At 39.8% G+C, this 15,625-nt stretch overlaps 2 protein-coding genes across 3 annotated transcripts in view; one reads left to right on the top strand and one right to left on the bottom strand.

Annotated features, from left to right (window-relative positions):
- dgkab (diacylglycerol kinase, alpha b) overlaps positions 1–6,630 on the bottom strand; it is an 11,415-nt gene extending 4,785 nt beyond the window's left edge. The window contains exons 1-13 of the mRNA XM_020593216.1: positions 6,535–6,630; positions 5,708–5,789; positions 4,463–4,539; positions 3,963–4,107; positions 3,495–3,569; positions 3,303–3,352; positions 2,781–2,855; positions 2,400–2,516; positions 2,136–2,253; positions 1,843–1,931; positions 914–1,024; positions 741–839; positions 588–638 (exon numbers count right to left, since the gene is read on the bottom strand). Coding sequence (XP_020448872.1) covers positions 588–638; positions 741–839; positions 914–1,024; positions 1,843–1,931; positions 2,136–2,253; positions 2,400–2,516; positions 2,781–2,855; positions 3,303–3,352; positions 3,495–3,569; positions 3,963–4,107; positions 4,463–4,539; positions 5,708–5,780 — 1,080 coding nt within the window. The 5' untranslated portion in view covers positions 5,781–5,789; positions 6,535–6,630. The remainder of the gene's footprint in view (positions 1–587; positions 639–740; positions 840–913; positions 1,025–1,842; positions 1,932–2,135; positions 2,254–2,399; positions 2,517–2,780; positions 2,856–3,302; positions 3,353–3,494; positions 3,570–3,962; positions 4,108–4,462; positions 4,540–5,707; positions 5,790–6,534) is intronic.
- A 1,322-nt stretch (positions 6,631–7,952) lies between these two features.
- Positions 7,953–14,329, top strand: stx16 (syntaxin 16). Of its 2 annotated transcripts, none has more exons than XM_020593210.1 (9): positions 7,953–8,442; positions 10,811–10,822; positions 10,919–11,026; positions 11,194–11,334; positions 11,625–11,787; positions 11,937–12,025; positions 12,574–12,717; positions 13,077–13,157; positions 13,487–14,329. In XM_020593210.1, the coding sequence occupies exons 1-9, from the start codon at positions 8,317–8,319 to the stop codon at positions 13,586–13,588; spliced, it is 966 nt and encodes a 321-aa protein (XP_020448866.1). In that variant the 5' UTR covers positions 7,953–8,316; the 3' UTR covers positions 13,589–14,329. The 2 variants fall into 2 exon arrangements, with proteins under 2 accessions (XP_020448866.1, XP_020448867.1); XM_020593211.1 differs by having other exon boundaries at positions 7,954–8,397.
- Positions 14,330–15,625: the final 1,296 nt, after the last annotated feature.

The following is a 15,625-nucleotide window of genomic DNA, read 5'->3' as shown; positions in this document are numbered from 1 at the left end:
TCCGTCTTTATTGCTCGTTCATTTCCGTGTCCAAGCTACCTTAACACTTTACCACTAGGCATCATGACCCATGTCTGTGACCTCTCACAGTAAAATGCTAGTTTTCTTAAAAATTTAGATATTATGATATAGTATAATTGTCATGAAAGATATTTTTAGATTTTAGGATTATTCAACCAAAAGCGTACTGACAATAAATGTACTTAAATGTACACATATTCAGAAACCGAGCTACTGCAACTAAGCTACAGACAAAAGCTGCAGGCAGTATGGAGGCATGTGTCCTGTACTTTAAACTTAAATATCAGTGGGCTTGTCTCTGTTGAAGCAGACAGGTGTATTGACATATGACAGATGTCTTTGTCCATCACTTCCTCCAACACACTGAACTGAACTGATGACATAGTTAGAGCCACTTAAAACATGAAAATTATGAGAAATGATTAAACTTGGAGGTTGTCCAAAAAGCACTAATATTCAGATGGAAGTTTGAGCAGAAAACCTGAATGAGTCCTTACAGAAAAAATGAATGGTGGCACAGTTGGAAAAGAATTTAAAGTATGTAGGAAGATTTGATAACAGCAGACCTGCAGGATGTGGCCATCAGGTGTGACATTTAAAAGGCTGCTGTCCTCCTCCTACAGGAAACAATCAGGGCAAACAGACAATCAAATAACAATAATCCTAAAACTTCAAAACCTGCTGAAGCTAAATATTTGGTGTTGGCTGAGTTGCTTTACCTTTGAGACGGCATATATGGCCCATGGAGGCAGTATGTGATCTCTCAGTGGTCCACAATCACAGGACGATAAGCCAGAGAAAACACACTCATCATGCCGCTTAAAAGGAAACAAGACTCAGTCAATAAAGGATTCATAAGTCATGTATTACTGTACACAAACGCAATCCTCACCATCTCCTTGCACCACACGCAGCGCCTCCCCGCTAAAGTTTTAATCTTCTTGTTGCAGACCTGACACTTGGCGGAGCTGCAGTCAGCTCTGATCCAGTCGTGAGCTGCTACCTGAGACACAGAGAGGCAGGAAAAAGAAGGACTGTCTTGTTAAGGGTTAATTTTTTTTTTTTTTACTGTTTTCACATCCACTGAAGTCACTGCAGCACCTGGCATTGTTTGCACATGTTCCTCTATTCTGCTTCTAATGTCTACACAAGTCTTAAAATGCTATCCAGCTCCAGCCACAGAAATAATTTTCATGTTCACTCCTGTGGTGCAAATGCAACAATCCAGTCCTGAATCACTGCAGAGAAAACGATGTCCACATGCACAAAATCAGCACAGACTACACTTCTCCAGATCAACGCTGTAAGTTACGGACAGCTTCAGATTTACAGCTTTTTGGCTAACTATTGACTTGGCAGACATGCATCACGAGATCAAATATCCTTTAAGCACACCGGCACCTCAGACGTTCCAAAGCAGCTGGACATTTTTTGGCGGCTCACTGTTGTGATCCATTACAGAACGTGTGAATCACTGAGTGGCCGTGTTGACACTGCACCAGAAAAAGACATAGAACAGGTCATTGTCTATGCTTGTGCAAAATTAGGACATTTAACGAATGTACAGGTCAGACTGCGCCAGCTGTAATCATCAATCTAAAAAAAACACACTGATGTGCTGCACATATTACTGACTATTGTACCGTAATGTTCCCTGCTGTTAATGTGTTTACTGTGACTGCCTTTTGGTTTTTGTTTTGGTCAGGAAAAAGAGAACTGTCATGAGTGTACAGTTTTCTCTTAGAGCCATAGTAAATAAAACTCAAAGGCTCAAATCAAGGGAAGGAGCTGGGAACGAAGAGGGACGGTTGTGCTACTTACACCAATCTCCTTTTTAGACTTGACAAAGGTACGAGCACACAACTCTGGATTCTTGTTGGCACACTGGCTGTGGACTGTGTACTTGCAACCTGACGGAGGAAAAACGGACCAATATTAGCCTACATAAGTGACCATTACAAATATTCTTATTTATAGAAAACTGCAGTAACACTCAAAATAGCAAAGAGTAGAGTAGTATGTAAGTGGATGTGAAAATGATTTGTCTTCTCAAGCAAATTTGTGCTCCGTGTGAGGGACATGTCTGCCTCCTGGTGGTGGCTGTGAGCTCTCACATGTGCAGCAGAGCCCCTGCTTCCTGAGGCCAAGCAGCATGCCCTGACACACACAACAGTAGGTCGGCTTGTTGTAATGCTTCATCCTCCAGATATGCTGCCCATCCCTCTCCGTCATCTGAGGGGGACAGGAAGAGAAAAATCACAAAAAAATTATAAATCAAGGGAAAACAGGAACTATGCAGATCACACCAAGAATAAAGAAAAAAAGGTGCTGTCCTTAAGATGTTGTATAGATTTGGTTCATTTGAAGCTGTTTTTCACCTTCAGCCCAAGTAGAACAAGTAAAGGCACATTATTCATGCCTCCTTTCACCCACTCCTCCAGAGTGACCGTCCCACTGTCATCCACATCGATCGCCGCCATCATGTCTTTCAAAACCTGCCCAATCACACAAACATCTGTTGATTATTTATCATCCACATTATTGAATATCAAGTAACCCGAAGCATTTGTTGTGTTCATAAAATCCCAAAGCTCTCTGCTGCAGTAGTGAAGCTCCTTTTCTGTTATAAGGCGGCCCTTCCTAAATGTCAACAAATATAAGGTTTCCAGAATCTTTCCTGAAATAGCAAACAATTTTGTGATAGAACTAAAAATCAGGAACACTTAAAAATTTTGAAGAATTGAAAAGGAGGCTCGTACTGGTCTGAGTTCAGTCACATCCCAACCCAGGTAATCAGCAGCGCGCATCATCTGGTTGATTATACGATCCACTTCCTGATGGAGAGACAACAGTTTATAGCTTATGTTCAAAGTAAACTTCTAATTTAATCAATTATTGGTTTCATTTTTGTGATATACAACTGATATTATTTGATAGATAGATACGTTTTTTTCCCCCTTTTGGATAAATAAGGACTTATATTTTGTTTACAGGGAAACACGTTTCCAGACTGTGTACATGACAATAAATACTTTGACCTTGACCAATTTTCATGAAATTAATGACGAAGTATTCTGAATAAAACCATATGAATGAAACATACCTAGATCTAGCAACTAAACAGTAGATTTGATTTGTATTTATTTTTTTTACATTTTGCAGAACTAATTGCAAACAATAATTGTGCACATATAAACAAAATCATCCTACAAATTTTGTGAATGTACACACACACACACACCATTACTACACAAACCTATCAGTGATTTGGGGTAACTCACAGAACTGTCCAGGAGTCCGTTGCAGTCTTTGTCATAAAGTCTGAAAGTAACTAGAAACACAGAAAATCACTGATCTGACCATCGCCCACCTTCTCAGACCTTCCAAATGATCAGTCCTAATGAATGTTTATAAAAGGCAGTTGCACAATAATAAACATGTCACCAAATGTTCAAGATGTCAATGAAACCAACATTCGAGCTTCTCCCGTGGCTGTCCTTCCTCCAGCACAGAGAAGTAGCAGGACACGTCACGAAGAGAGACCCCGTCTGAAAATAAAGGAATAAACCTTTTGACGAAACTGGAAACCACTACATTACTAAGATCTACATAAATGTTTTTATTTTATTTTCACATTTTTTGATTTTATATTATTATTATTTTAAGTTTCTAATGGAAATGTAGCACTGGGGTATAAAGTCAAAGTAAATATTTTATCATAGGTTGGTTACTGGAACAGTAACCTACTACCCCTATGGCCTCACTCCTGTGACACAACACTACAGTATGAAAGAAACAAACAGGTCAGCAATGGACAATGGGTCTAACAGGAAATATTCTTTTTAGCATTTTTCTTTAAATTCTGAGGTGTAGTCCTAATCTTTCTCTGAACTAAGCATGACTGTAGAACTCATCCTGCTCAGACATGCAAAGGGATTCACCTCGTTTGTCCTGAGGGCTTGTTGCGTTCCCGTCCTGGTCCATATGTTGAAAATAACGATAAAGGCGTTGGCAGAAATCTGACGGGAAGTCATCCACCTCTAGATAGGTCTTGAGAAATAGAGAGAAACCCACTGCATCGATGCGCTGAGGAGAGAGACCAAACTTAGTGTCAGAGGAGACGTAGGGTTTATTTATTGGAAATCCTTTATGTTATGGATCAATTACTTTGATCAGTTTGCCTAATAATTTTCTGGGAGATTACAGTAATAGTGTAGAAGATTAAATGAATAATATACCAACATTTACTTGTGTTTACAAGGAGATTTTGTTTTGACGAATTCCCTACCTTCTCTACAAATGGTTTCAAATTTTAGGATAATTTCCAGGAAACATTGTTTACATTTGAAATTTTTAGAAATTACGAACCCATATAATAAAATGTTAACACATCATTAACTCATGGCTCACAGTTCAGAAGCGATCTGTCCACATGACTGACCTCTCCAAAACTGTGCTGGGCAAACCGACCACGGGGCTGAAAGTCCTTAACCACATCTTTCACTCTCAAGCTGCCGTCTGCAAGAAGAACGTCCGATCAAAAAGGTAACAAATGAACAGAGCAAAAAGGACACAAGAAAAATATCGATTGCCTGAACACTGATATAATTTGTGCGATTTCTTTCTGCTTCAAATGTGATTGATGAAAAAAGTCGATGAAAAACATATAATAAAGACTGAGAAAAGAAAAGATTGGTGATTATTTCAGTTCTTTGTGTATTTGCCCTTTGCCCCATCACTAATTGTGGACATGGACGTACTGTGTGTCTCCTACATTAAACTCAGTTTTGGGTCTTGTTCTCAGAGGTACCACACAGTAAAGCTTTTCTCGGGTTCAGAGGAGAGCGGATGTAACTATCCATTTATCCATTAATCAACGTGCACATACTTTCCGACTCAACACTAAAAGCACATGGAACTATTTCATTTCTTTCAAAACCTCAAAGCATAAACTCAGTCCCATACAACTTTTTCTTTCCTGTCAACAGGTCAATCGAATTCCACATTAGCAGCAGAGCATGAGCGACAGCATGTTTCCATTTTGTAGTTGTTGTTTATGGTTTTGTTGTCGACGCTAGATGATTCTCTAGAGAATGTTGTAGAGTGTTGTTGAGTCGATGGAACTTCCTCAGTCGTTTATTTTATGATGTTGTTGTCCGGCACTTATTGACTACAGTTGCTTTCACTGATTGTATAATATAGATCTCCCCGAGGAGAGTTTCAAGTTTGAAAGTAACTGGAAACACATTAAAGTAAATCAGTGATCCAGCAAGAACAAGAAAAGTTTGCACACAGTCACAGTGCACTGTTTGAGTTGACTCTTTCAGTTTACAGCAGTAGAAAGCACAGATGTTTAGGAATTCGAGTGAAAAAATTTATTCTAAGAGCATCCTGACTTATTTGTAGGTGTGAACATTTACTTCAGTAAACATATTTACTTAGCATACTAAAATACATTTTTATAATTCGATTACAAAATGCAAAGCAGTATTCTTTACACTTATTCAGTGGATAACAGCAGATCGTCCTATAATAAACATTTTGCCCTGCTCTGTTGCAAGGACGGTGAGTTACAACAAAAAGTACCCCTTCAGCTGATCACTTTACCGGTTACGTGCTCTGTTAACATGTCATTAATATAAGTTTATGGTTGAAATAATGCAAAGTAAAAAAAAGTGAAACTTACACTCCATGTAATACTGCAGCTGGATAAAGTCGACAGAAGTCAGACACCCTTCTGTATCATCAGAGGAGGCCATGCTGATCAGCTGAATAAGCAAAGGGAAAGCACATTGACACAGGTGGCTAGGATGAAAACACGCCCTGAATGAACTGCTAGACTTGAAAGAGGTTGCATCTAACAAATCTCAGGTGATGTATTGTTTTGGCAGCAGCTCAATGACCCGGTTTGCCTCCATTCCTTGGATTACACACACCAGTTGTAAGTGAAACATGTCTCTATTAAAGGAGAATGATCAAGCACAGAGCTCTGTGTTCAGATATCCAGACAGTACAAAACAACTGTAGAATTAAAATCAAATCCAATGTACACGTTCAGTTAATTTAGGAGATATTATAACGCAGATAACAAGAACTGACAAGATGAGGAGTTTGCCCACAAAGTAATAAGAGGCTGTATTCTGCAGAAGTCAAGCCTCCAAGGGTGGACTATTAACTGTCACCAACAGATAACTATGAAAATTAATTTAACACTAGTGTGTAGAGCCACTGACTGTGCAGGTGAATGTGTCTAGCTGTATTCTCTTCACAAGTCTCCTGGCCCACAAGAACTACTCTGTAACATCCCATCAGTTTAACCAGCACCATTCTGTACAACTCACTCTGGCAAAGTAATTCAGATTAAAACGCGCATCCATCAAACAGGATTATAATCTGAAACGAGGGTGACTGGCAAACACCACTTTTAAGTCATTCTAGTCTCTAAGCGCTGCCTAGGTGTTCAGCCGCCCAGACAGCGAAAGGACTGAAGCTGAACCCTCCACGACTCCTTACCTCGTCTCCCTCGCCTCACACGTCAACAGAAACCGTCCCAAACACGGAGTTCCACAACACGGAACTTTGATATGTTTGCTGACAGCAGCTCGTACTTGTGAGTAAATGTCTGCCCGGTATTAGAGGATATAAAGGCTTAAGAATGAACAGAGGAGGAGCTTTTCAGCCACATAATTATAGTTAGTGGCACCACCTCGCGCGCGCACACCCAAATGCAATAGGCGCGCGCAGGCACGCATACTTGTTTCAACATGTCAGCTCATTTTCACTTGAAACCTGAAAATCGAAATGAGGCTCTGTTCTCCCTCTGTAGAACAAATGTGCAGACTAGGCCTTAAAAGTCTAAATAATATCAAATAACTTGTGGCATTTGTTGTTTTAATTCTGCAATTTGTAAGGGTCAGTCAGATGTTTTCTTCTGCCAATAAAGACAACTAAATGAGGCTAAAATTGGAACAGAAAATTGTAAAAGAGGGGCTGACATCTATAGTTCAAAATAGATAAGACATACTGAGACAGTGAATGTAAATGAATTAAAAGATAAAATCCCACAGAGAGGACTGAGTGGCAGGTCCAAGGTCTTGTAAGGCAGTGACATAGTAGGGACTAGGAAGCTAGTAAATAATTAGAAACAGTTCATATAGAACTAACACCATCAACAAGCTGTGTCCTACTGGAGGGGCAACAATTAACATAGGCTACTATCTGCCATAGAAAACATTCATTTTCTACCGCTTAGTCCCTGAACGAGGTCACGGAGCCAATCCCGGCAATCGGGCGAAGGCGGGGTTGCCAATCCATCGCAGGGCTAACACATAGACGAACAACCACACACACGCACTCCTATGGGCAATTTAGAGACACCAATCAACCTAAGCTGCATGTCTTTGGACTGTGGGAGGAAGCTGGAGTACCCGGAGAGAACCCACGCAAGCACGGGGAGAACATGCAAACTCCACACAGAAAGGTCCCAGGTGGGGCCCGAACCCGGAACCACTGTGCCACCGTGCTGCCCCCATAGAAAACAGATTCAATCGAATCAAATTATAAACACATGAAAGGGGTATTTCCACTTTTCTAACACTACAACAAAAATGCCAAATGTTCAATCTGCAGTCAGATGTGACAAAGAAAGGCAGAAAATGATATATACATATCTGTGTTCCTTCTTGAGACTGTAAATGACACACATAGCCTATGTCTTTTGGATATAAAGGTTATAGACTCCTGCAAAACTCAAAAAAGAAAGGCATGATATCGAGGTAATTACTGAAAATTTAGGATGGAATATTAATTAAAACAGTGGTTCGATTACCAAAATAGTGGTTGATTAATTTTCTGTCAACCGACTAAATGACACGTCAGGCCTCTTCGTTCAGACAGTGGGAGGCGGTAACGCGCTTCGGTTACAGTTGACAGCTGCACATAATGTGTAGCAGAGGAAGAAGCAGTTCACGCAGGTGTTTACGTTTTTGTACTTCCGTAGCTCCCTAAAGTGGAATAACGTTACCGATCTGACGTTAAGTCAATTATTTCACAAGAATCTATTGACCATGTTTCATATCAACGTTAGTGTGAGAAAAGCTTAGCAGATTAGTATGATTAGGGTCGTTTGCTGCCCGGTATAGGTTCTGTGTAACGAGTATTCCTCATCATTCATCGCAACCAAAGCTAAAGCTAACGGTGCGTTAGCAGCGGGTCGCCGGGATTGGACAAATTTGATAAATCATCACCTGAACCGCACTTTGCCCACTGTTAACTTAGTTATCAAGGAAGGCAGTCATGGCCACTAGGCGTCTGACCGATGCCTTCTTGTTAATGCGGAACAATGCAATCCAAAACCGGCAGATATTGGCTGAGCAAGTGAGTACATACGAGCCCCGTCTGAGTACACGTAGCAATGCTACGGTGAGTGGTCTGCATCGTTTTGACATTTTACTGTGTGTGTTTGCATATAGCCAGAGATCTGTTAGCTAGGTACAGCTGTGTGCCAATAGCTGCTATTCAGGAACATTTAATGTGCCCCCTCCATTTCATCTCAGGACCGATTAACTGATGTGACACATTGATGCGATGGAGGAGGAAGAGCAGGGGTGTGCAGCCCCATTTTCAGATGCTAAATGTAAACAGTGGTAATAAAACTACTTTAATATTAGTCTGCACTACTGTCATTGCTCAGAGAAAAAGAAAGGAGTAACAAGAATAAATATGTCAGTGTTTATCGAGCGGGGTATTATAAAAATGACATTTTCATAATATTCATATTTACTCCTCCTCACTAGTAAAAAGTACTGTGCCACATCATCTTTTGATCTATTCCAGATCAAACTCTTGAATAAAAGTGAGCAATATGGATAAAATATTCTGTCACAACAGATTATATATTGTGATGTTGATGTTAGTAAATGTTCTGGAAGATCATTCGAAAGTGTTAAACAGGTTGACAGTAATGTCTGTTTTGGGCTAATCCAATAAATTAGGTGTCTGACAAATCATAGTACTTCATGACATTGATGCTGGAAATGTATAGTATAGAGATCCAGTGTCACAATTTCACATTCTGCTTGTTGACTTGCAGCATGCTGTGGTTTAACACGTTTTTTTCCCCTGGACATAATGAAGCTGATGTAGTCAAGCCTCCCAAATCCTGACAGCTGATGCAGCAGGCACCGTAATTACTTAAATAGCATTGATAAAGACTACAAGTCTTATTTTATTTGATAAAAGGATATTATTGATTATGTTTGCAGAAGGGAGCTTTGTTTCTGATTAGGTGACCCACCTCCCACTTTCAAACAGTCCAGAAAACCCTGCCTAATATCCCCAGAGCCATTGTACCCCTTCTCATGCTTGTCAGCAAAATCTCTCATGTTTGACAAATCATCCTATGGGATATTCTGTCACACTGTCCTACCCAACATTAGAATGTAGCAGGTTAGCTCCTGTACTTATAATTATATAAGTGCATGACACACTTTGAGGCAAAGAGAGTGGGAAAAGGTTGAAACAGACTCTTGACCAGGATGAGCAATCACTCCTCCTAACCTCACATTTTTTTCTGAAAAGCCCTTTGTTACCCTACCATCCCAGATGGCACAGTGTACAGAGAAAAGTAGCCTGGAAAAGGTTCATCCTTCAGTGACACCTATGATTTCAACTAATGGCCAGCTCTACAGAGCAGAGACGAGAGGAGTGATGGTGATGGCCCCTGGGTGGACATTGTCTCTTAATGCTTTGTACTAGAGCGGTGTGCTGGGGTTATCCTCACTGCACCGCACTGGGAGTATCAGCGAGTAAGGAAAACCCATAGTGATGCTGTTGCCTGGTTCTCCAGAGCTGGGAATATTGTGTCATGAGTGATTCATGCCTGAGGGTGCATCTGCAGTGTTCCTGCAGGTGAATTGCTCATACATTTGTCTGTCATTTTTCATAGTGAGATAAAAATCAGTAAGTCTCCAGCATTTTCCCACAGAATAATAACAGTTATTATGGATGAGCCCAGTATTTGGCTTTTGATAATTCAACATCCCTGACTCATTGGTTGATAGTTGTTGTGTACATCCGGGATCCTGTTTATTGATCTCAGTTCTGTGCAAAACATCATTCTACATAGAAAAATAGCATTAACTCTCTGGTAATTGTGCCATTGACAGTTTACAATTGATGGGCAAAATGTCACATTTATCCATTTAATATTGCATCTACAACACGAGTGTGAAGAAAGTAGAGGCATCTGAATACTTTATGAAGCCACTGTATATAACCACCTGACAGAGTGGAGAAGTGGCTTTTGCCCAAACAGTCTCCATCACGTTGCTGTTAGCGGTCAGTGGCCTTAAAGGTCCTCTAAATTTCAACCACTAGTCTAGTGAGACTACATACGCGCACCAGAAACCACTCTTTGCCTCTCCCATCCTGTTTCCTGAGGCTGTGATGTGAACTGTGGAGCATTTTCTTGCTCTAAGCAATATGCCTCTTTCATTTTAGCACAGTTGCATATACATATTTACATATGCACAGGCTGAATTATATTCCCACTGTTTAAACTGCAGTGACTCAATTTAAAACAACTGTGTTACCAGACTTTATGCATGTCTGCCATTTACCATAATCACAATTTTATCTCAAAGCAATTACATTGTTGGTGGAGGTGGATCTAAAAACTCCTGTGTGGTGTTCACTGCTGACTGGCTCACTTTCTGTTACTTCTGTCTTTCTCCCCTTTCTCCTGTTCTCTATGGGATGGGACCGCTCTGCTCTCTGCCAATCATATTAGGAGCTTGATGAGGTACTGTTGATTTATAGCCCAGTAGACTCAAAATGGCACAGCCTTGTCATCATTATATACAATGTTTTAACAGCGTTATTTATTTTTGTTCTTAAGTTGGCTGATGATCAAATGGCCCTGGTGTCTGGGATCAGTCTGGATCCTGAAGCTGCAATTGGAGTCACCAAAAAACTGCCCCCCAAATGGGTAGAGCGGGTTGATGAGGTAAGTATGGAGATAAATGTGTGTGCACTCTTACAATGTTGCTGAAAAGAAATGCAGCGACTAAATAACTACATTCAACCAGGAGACGTATTCAGAAGCAAACCAGTCATTCCACCAACAGTTTGTATACAAAGAAAGGCTTTTAACTGTGAATTGTCACCTCTCAGATCCAGTATGAAATCACACGGGTACGGCAGAAGATGAAGGATCTGGCCATACTTCATGACAAGCACATGAATCGTCCCACACTGGATGACAGTAGTGAAGAAGAGCATGCTATAGAGATCACTACTCAGGAGATCACACAGGTATATTACCTTTACTGTTTAGTAATTGAGATAATGCACTCACTTTTAGATAGTAAAAGTGCACACCTTTAAGTATTTCTCTATTGCAAACGCTGAAATGTTTAGTATGTTTTCAGTTATTTTTAATTGGCAGATGTTATTTGAGCACAAAGTCATACGAGCATAATATAGCATTGATGCTCTATCCACTGACTGTCTTAGGTAGCGGACATGGACACATCTGAGAGTAACTAATAGGCAAGAGTGTGAAACAAATTTAGAAATGAAAGGTGATTTGCTGTTCACTGCAGATGTTCCACCGATGCCAGCGAGTGGTGACAGGTCTGCAGGCCCGCTGTGGCCACTGCACCGAGCAGGAGGAGCGACTGTTGAGAAATGTGGTGTCGTCTCTGGCACAGAGCCTGCAGGAGCTGTCCACCAGCTTCAGGCACACACAGTCCAGCTACCTAAAACGTAATAACTATAGTAAACCTGGGATCGGTTTTCCTATGTTCTCATTCCTACTCAAATATTTGTACTATTAACAGCGTTATATCTTATATTTTTCACCTTGATGTTGTTTTGCTGCCATCTCACCTTCGTATAATTGCTCTGTCTGGCAGGTATGAAGAACCGTGAGGAAAGATCAAAGCACTTTTTTGACTCGGGACCCCTAATGGAAGAGGATGAAGATTTAGCTCTATATGAAAAGGTGAGTGGCTTTTTATATTTTAATCATTTGTCCAGGTGAATCCAGTAAAGGGCTGGTGCATACCCTCATGAGTACATAGACATGGACACAGGTGAGGGAAGAGCATGTGTTCCTAATCATACTTCAGATTGAGGGTCTGCCTTCTGTCCATGTACGCCGATGATGTCCAAGCATTGCGGTACATGTGCATTCAGGGCTGTTGCTGTGCAGAGCGTCTGTGTGGACACAAACTTTTGGCCTGCACGCAGATTTCCTCACAAAGTCTGCACGGACCCTCACAGACCTGAAAAGATGATAAAAATTGTCACTCACTCACTCAACCATAGCAGGGCATGCAGACATGCAAAGCATGAAAAGCCCTTGAGAGCTAGACCACCTTTTATGCACAAGTCTCCTGTGTGTATATAGTGCAATAACAGCAGAAATATCACAATTTACAATCATGAGTACAAACCAGATAAGAAATACACTTTGTTAGTTGTTAGGTGCAATAATAATTGTGTTACTATAAAATAACCTACATTTCTTCTTCCTTAACTTTCTTTCAGGGGTTCACAGACGATCAGCTGATGCTGGTGGAGCAGAACACAGTTATGGTAGAAGAACGAGAGCGTGAGATCAGACAAATCGTCCAGTCCATCTCAGATCTGAACGAGGTTTTCCGGGACCTGGCTGGGATGGTGGTGGAACAGGTATCCAAAGCAGCCCCGACACTGACACGCAGGATTAAATACCTGTCTGTTCAAAGTCGGAAGAAACCAATGAAATAAGACACAATACTGCACAGATACAAGTGTGCGGGTGTTAAATAAACAACTTCGAAGATGTAAACCATCTAGCATATTAACATATTTTACTTTTTGCTTTTGATCAGAAGTGTGAAGGACTAAACACTTAAAAATGAATTGCACTTCAAGTCAAAGAAAGCCCAAATAAGACAGGTGTTTCGCAGCACTGTAACAAACTGCTAATACATAAAACTATCTGTATGAAAAATCTAGAAATAAAATTTAATGGAAAATATACTTCATGTCCTTCATTTCTCTTTAAGGGGACCGTTCTTGACAGAATCGACTATAATGTGGAGCAGGCTTGTGTTAAAACAGAAGATGGAATGAAACAGTTGCAAAAGGTAAACACAGAATGCTCGTGTCTACATGTGACTGTGTGTTTTATCTCACTGCTTTTTGTTAGGTGACTTAAAAGTGCACTGTAAAAATTGTCGTTCAGGATTTATATATACATATTCTATATTATATGTATATGTCATAAACAACAGGAAAATTTAAAAAGGCATCTTTCAGTGGGCTAAAGATGTTACAATCGTTTTGTCCTGTCATGTAAAATTAGACATATCTACAAACCTTTGCAGTTAAACATAAATTGTTGCATACCAGTAATGTCATCACATTGAAAGTGTGTGAAATACAATATTTGACATTGTTGTCATTGTCTTTGCAGGCAGAACAGTACCAGAAGAAAAACAGAAAGATGCTGGTCATTTTGATTCTCTTCGTCATAGTCATTGTTCTAATCGTTATTCTTTTTGGAACAAAGTTTTAATTGTACATTCCTCTGGCTTTTGTTTTTTTGTGTGTGTGTTTGTTGTGCATCTGCATGGATTTGGGAGTCGGTCTCGGTTCTACTTAAAACAAAGTTGGCTGCTTTTCATACCCACCAGGAAATGTCAAGAAGAGTTCCATGTCTCTCTGCAGGTACACGCCATGTTATGTGGAGATGTTTTGTGGTTGATTTTAATGGATGAAACTATCAAGAGTCAGTTTGAGATGTGGCTGTCTCACTTCCACATAGCTAAGACTCTGTGACAAAGGTCTGTCAGACCCAACCATGTTGAGATATTTGTGTCTTAGCAAAAAAACAAACATTGTTTTATAAAAATCAACTACTGATATTAACTTGCTAAAGAAGATGGTTCTTGGTTTGAACTCTAAACACGAACTGTGATGTTCATTGTGTGAAGATGCATAATTTCTGCTCAATATCACTGCAAACATTTTGTTTCTGTGAGATGAAGAGTGCAAATTTGTTGAAGAGATGCAGTAGAAATCATTTTGCTACAAAGTAATTTTCATCTCAGCATTTATGTCCTGGCTCAGTGTTTTATCCCAAAGGATGAGAAAATGTATTCATGCAGCACCAGATAAGATTCCAATAGTTATTCAGGGCCAAAAATATTCCTTTGACCTAAGGTTTAAGGACTGTTTTTTGTTTGTTTTTGTTTTTTACTCCCACTTTAATAACGGTGAGGTCCTTGTTACTCCAATGTTGGCCCAAGGAGGGTGTGGACATCCAATTGATCCGGTTATTTTTAAATCATACCTCTACTACACTTTTCACAAAATGCTCATTGTAAAACACTTTCCATAGTCCTTGCATAAATTGCTGCCTTTTTAAAACTCTTGCAGTTTGCACATATTGATGCCTGAGGGGGAGGGGTTTGTGTCTATAGATGTAATACTACTGTTATCTGTATGATGAAAAGAATTATTTATTTTTTAATAACTTCAGATAAATCAGAGGTGTTCTGTCTCTGGCAGAACCTACTGTTCTTTGAGTAAAGTCTATTTGAAGTCTGAACAGTTAGTGTCCTCTCCACTGAGGAAACTGATGTAGTACAGCACAAGCAGACATATGAAGACAGCATTGTGATTTTTTTTTTTTCCCTTTTCAGTTTGGACACACTACATTTTAGTTGGCTGTGTTGGAAACTCTACATGTTCTTGTGTCCTGTATAGACTGAGAAGCTGCAATGATGAAGAGCTTTATTTCACGTATCAGTAATCGACTCGACAATTTGTACACCTGTTAAATGATCTTTGTCATTGATGTGAAGTTGTGTGTCAAAAAAATGATTATGTCCTTGTGGTACTCCTAGATTTGTTATCCGCACAACATGGGTAAGGGGACAGCAACTTTTTTTTTTTTTAATAAACCTGGAACATAATGATGATTTGTGTGTTTTAAACTGCAGCGCTGATAGTGTGTTTTCTACCCATGGTCTTCTGCAACTAGCACATCATGTATGTGGTGACATGCCTAATATGAGATGTACCTACTCTTCAGCTCTAAGTCAGTTAATGGACAGAGATGAAACAATTATTCAATTAATGGATTAGTGTAAGGCGTGTTCTTTTTTATATTGAAAAGAGAAGACTAATAAGAGAATATATATATTTCACAGTGTGAAATTTATTATGCATTAATGTATCAAAATTAGCATGTGCACATGGATCGTTACGGTTTAGGATAAACAGAAAAGACTGACCTCAACTTAGTGGTATACAATATTTGTATGAAAAGGTACTACTATCTAATTGGTAAAAAAGAAGCCGTGGTTTAAACTTAACTTTCCCGTTATTGGTCCTTCAGTCCATCTGTCCTCCAGTCATCCTCTCTGCTCCAATCATCGTGGACAGCGCCCTAGGAAGGGGAAGAATACCTATACTACTATAATTCCTACATACACACTCACTTCTTCCTTTGGTTTCAACTAACTGCTCCATATTACGCATTGCTTTCCGTTTCACTTAATTAAAACTGTTCTGCCTGCGTGTGTGTGTGCATAACTGTTCTCCCTTT

Source organism: Monopterus albus, unplaced genomic scaffold (assembly GCF_001952655.1).
Source record: "Monopterus albus unplaced genomic scaffold, M_albus_1.0 scaffold18.1, whole genome shotgun sequence".
Classification (NCBI taxonomy): Eukaryota; Metazoa; Chordata; class Actinopteri; order Synbranchiformes; family Synbranchidae; genus Monopterus; species Monopterus albus.
The sequence above is the reverse complement of the archived record's forward strand: the minus strand, read 5'-3'. Positions and strand labels throughout refer to the sequence as shown.

Excerpts from the sequence above, each read along its gene's own strand:
- stx16 (XM_020593210.1), top strand. The coding sequence starts at position 8,317 with ATGGCCACTAGGCGTCTGACCGATGCCTTCTTGTTAATGCGGAACAAT. Across the intron at positions 11,027-11,193 it reads GGGTAGAGCGGGTTGATGAG|ATCCAGTATGAAATCACACG; the intron begins GTAAGTATGGAG and ends GTCACCTCTCAG. Across the intron at positions 12,718-13,076 it reads CTGGGATGGTGGTGGAACAG|GGGACCGTTCTTGACAGAAT; the intron begins GTATCCAAAGCA and ends TTTCTCTTTAAG.